Below are 3,354 nucleotides of genomic sequence, written 5' to 3' on the forward strand. Positions count from 1 at the left end.
GATCCAAGTTAGGAGCTAATTTTCGATTTCTGCGAAAGAAGTGAACCGGTGACCCGCCAAATCGTGCTGCATCCGTCGGAACAACCAGTAATTAGAAGGAGCAATGTCCGGCAAATACGGCGGGTGCGGTAAAATATCCCACTTGAGCATTTCCAAATAATTTTTTACGACTTTTGCGACATGAGGTCGAGCGTTATCATGCAGAAGAATAACTTTGTCATGTCTTTGCTCATATTCCGGCCGTTTTTCTCGTAATGCAAGGCTCAAACTGCTTGTGGCGTAACTCCCAATGATTCTGCAAGCTCCTCTTGCGTTTGACTCGGATCTTCATCGAGTAATGCCTCCAATTCTTTGTCTTCGAATTTTTTTGGCTGTCCAGAGCGAGGCTTGTCTTCAACGCTGAAATCACCATTCTTGAAACGTCGAAACCATTCCCCACATGATTGATCAGTTGGAGCATTGTCACTATAAATTTCTACAAGCATTCGATGCGCTTCAGCTGCACTTTTCTTCCAATTAAAGTAGAAAACTAAAACCCCCCGCAAATGCTGCTTAGTTAACACAAAATTTGACATATTCAACACAGTAAAAAATAGGGGTTTTGTATGAAACTCAAAGCGATATAAACTGAATATTATTGACAGATGTCTAACCTCTGAAACCACCGAAATCAGCTGTCATTATGAATTCATAACAGCCAGAGCCATCTTTTGAAAACGGACCGAACTAATTTGTACTTTTAATAATATATATTTTATTTCAAGTTAAGCGTATTTCTCTTAATTGCAGAAGCCTCACCCGCTATACTCGCGAGTAGATTTCTTCTAATTCACGACCACTCACCAACTTAAAACGAACCCCGAGCTACCGGTGTCCGCGATCCGGTCAAAAATCTTTGAAGTGNGAAACCCCCCCGCAAATGCTGCTTAGTTAACACAAAATTTGACATATTCAACACAGTAAAAAATAGGGGTTTTGTAATAAACTCAAAGCGATATAATCTGAATATTATTGACAGATGTCTAACCTCTGAAACCACCGAAATCAGCTGTCATTATGAATTCATAACAGCCAGAGCCATCTTTTGAAAACGGACCGAACTAATTTGTACTTTTAATAATATATATTTTATTTCAAGTTAAGCGTATTTCTCTTAATTGCAGAAGCCTCACCCGCTATACTCGCGAGTAGATTTCTTCTAATTCACGACCACTCACCAACTTAAAACGAACCCCGAGCTACCGGTGTCCGCGATCCGGTCAAAAATCTTTGAAGTGCGTACTTGATTTAAAACGAGAGGTAATAATCGAAAAGATAACCGTTACTTCCTCTGGCTCCCAACACTTGAGAAAACTCATTGGGTCTTCGGAGATCGTTGTGTCGCCGCGGAATTTCCGGTAGAATTTCCGGCGGAGATCAAAATTTCCGGCGCAAATTGTATTATATTGCAGTGTGACTTATGACAAATACTACAGAAATATTTAGAAATAATACTATGAAATTTCATAAAAATTATTATGTGATCTATCGTATGGTATTAGGTTGGAAACTATGAAACGGGCGTTTTTGGTTAGCCTGTCTTTAACTGCGACTGAGAGAGGTTCATTACAACGTGCGCTCGATCTTTTTATTTATAAATTTTAAAGGTATTTTTCTTACTCATTTTGTAAAATTTTTTCATGTTTGTGTTCCATTTTTATTTTATATTTTTCCCAAACCAGATGGAAACAAAACGCGATTTGCATCTACTTTTTTTGTATGAGTACAAATTGAATCATAGTGCAGCTCAAGCTTCGAGAAACATTAATCAAGCTTTCGGAGATGGATCCACCAATGAAAAAAATGCTCGATATTGGTTCCAAAAATTTCGTTCTGGCAATTTGAGCATCGTCAATGAGCCTCGAGGAAGACCACCGATCCATATTGATAACGAGGAATTAAAGACGGCTGTGGAATCCGATCCAGACACAACTATTCGTAAACTTTGGACTAAGCTAGGAACTAGCCATACGGCTGTGTTGAAACATCTGCGTGCAATAAACAAAGTAAAAAAATTGGACTCATATGTACCGTACGAATTGACGGAACTGCAGATGATTGACCACAAGAATAAGTGCGCATCTTTGTTGATTCGCAATACATGATTGCCGTTTTTACACCAAATCATTACTTGTGATGAAAAGTAGATTTTGTACGATAATCGAAAACGATCAAGCAAATAGGTAGATAAGAATACACCGCCAGGGCATACTCCTAAGCCGAAATTCCATCAAAAGAAGATTATGGTTACCATATGGTGGAATGCCAAAGGAGTGATCCATTATTCCTTCCTACAACCAGGCAAAACCATAACAGCGGAGTCCTATTGCCGTGAAATTGATGTCATGCATGAGAAACTTGTGAAAAAACAACCAGCATTGCTTAATCGGCACGGCGTAATATTACTGCAAGATAACGCAAGATCACATAAAGCTTCAATCACTGTTGACGAGTTAAATTCTCTAAAATATGAACTTTTACCGCATCCTCCATATTCACCAGACATCTCACCGACCGATTATTACCTTTTTCGTAATTATGAATTATTTTTAAGAAAAAAAAATACAATAACCAAAACGATATTATAAAAGACTTGAATTGTTTATTAACTCTAAAAATGAAGATTTTTTTTAAAAAGGCATTTATGACTTGCCCAATCGTTGGCAGAAAGTCGTAGATGCCAATGGAAATTATTTCGATTAAAAATAATAAATAATATGAAAAATAGCGCTTTTTGATTTTTATTTCTATTCAACGCCCGTTTCATAGTTTCCAACCTAATAATATTACTGCAATATCTTGAGAATATTACAATAATACAATGTGATATATCGCATTGCCAATATTACTATAATATCGTGCAAATATTACAATGTGATATGTTGCATTATGATTTTTCTGATATATATGAAAAACGTTACGTTATGCAATATAATATTATAATATATGACAAATTTTATTATACTATAATGTGACGTGGCGGTTTAAAGCGCCCATCACAAGCGGCGAATGCCTCCGAGGAGGTCCTAACGCAGCGGATTGGGCGAGGGGGGGGGGATTGTGCTTCTTCCAAGCACGTAATTTTTTCGACGAAATTTATAGTGTGTAGCGAAGACCGCGCATCTTCGATGCTCGTGACCCAATGAGACTAGTCTCGCGTCCTCAAGAGATGTTCATCCACGCTCCCTATGGCGGCAAAAAGAGGAGGAGGAGCAGGACGCGGAGTGCTGAAGTCCTACTGGCCAGATGGAGGAGTGGCGCCAGCATGACACCGCGGGCAGACACAAGGTGACTCTTTTTCCTCTTTCTTGTAAC

The 3,354-nt window shown here is 38.6% G+C and overlaps 1 protein-coding gene across 1 annotated transcript; it reads left to right on the plus strand.

Annotated features, from left to right (window-relative positions):
- The first annotated feature begins 1,721 nt into the window (after nt 1–1,721).
- On the plus strand, nt 1,722–2,144 carry LOC106747150 (histone-lysine N-methyltransferase SETMAR-like). The gene has a single exon (XM_014624485.1). It carries the CDS (start codon nt 1,722–1,724, stop codon nt 2,142–2,144), a length of 423 nt encoding a protein of 140 aa, XP_014479971.1.
- The last annotated feature ends 1,210 nt before the right edge of the window (nt 2,145–3,354 follow it).

This window comes from Dinoponera quadriceps, unplaced genomic scaffold (genome assembly GCF_001313825.1).
Source record: "Dinoponera quadriceps isolate SergipeBrazil2010 unplaced genomic scaffold, ASM131382v1 scaffold2162, whole genome shotgun sequence".
Classification (NCBI taxonomy): Eukaryota; Metazoa; Arthropoda; class Insecta; order Hymenoptera; family Formicidae; genus Dinoponera; species Dinoponera quadriceps.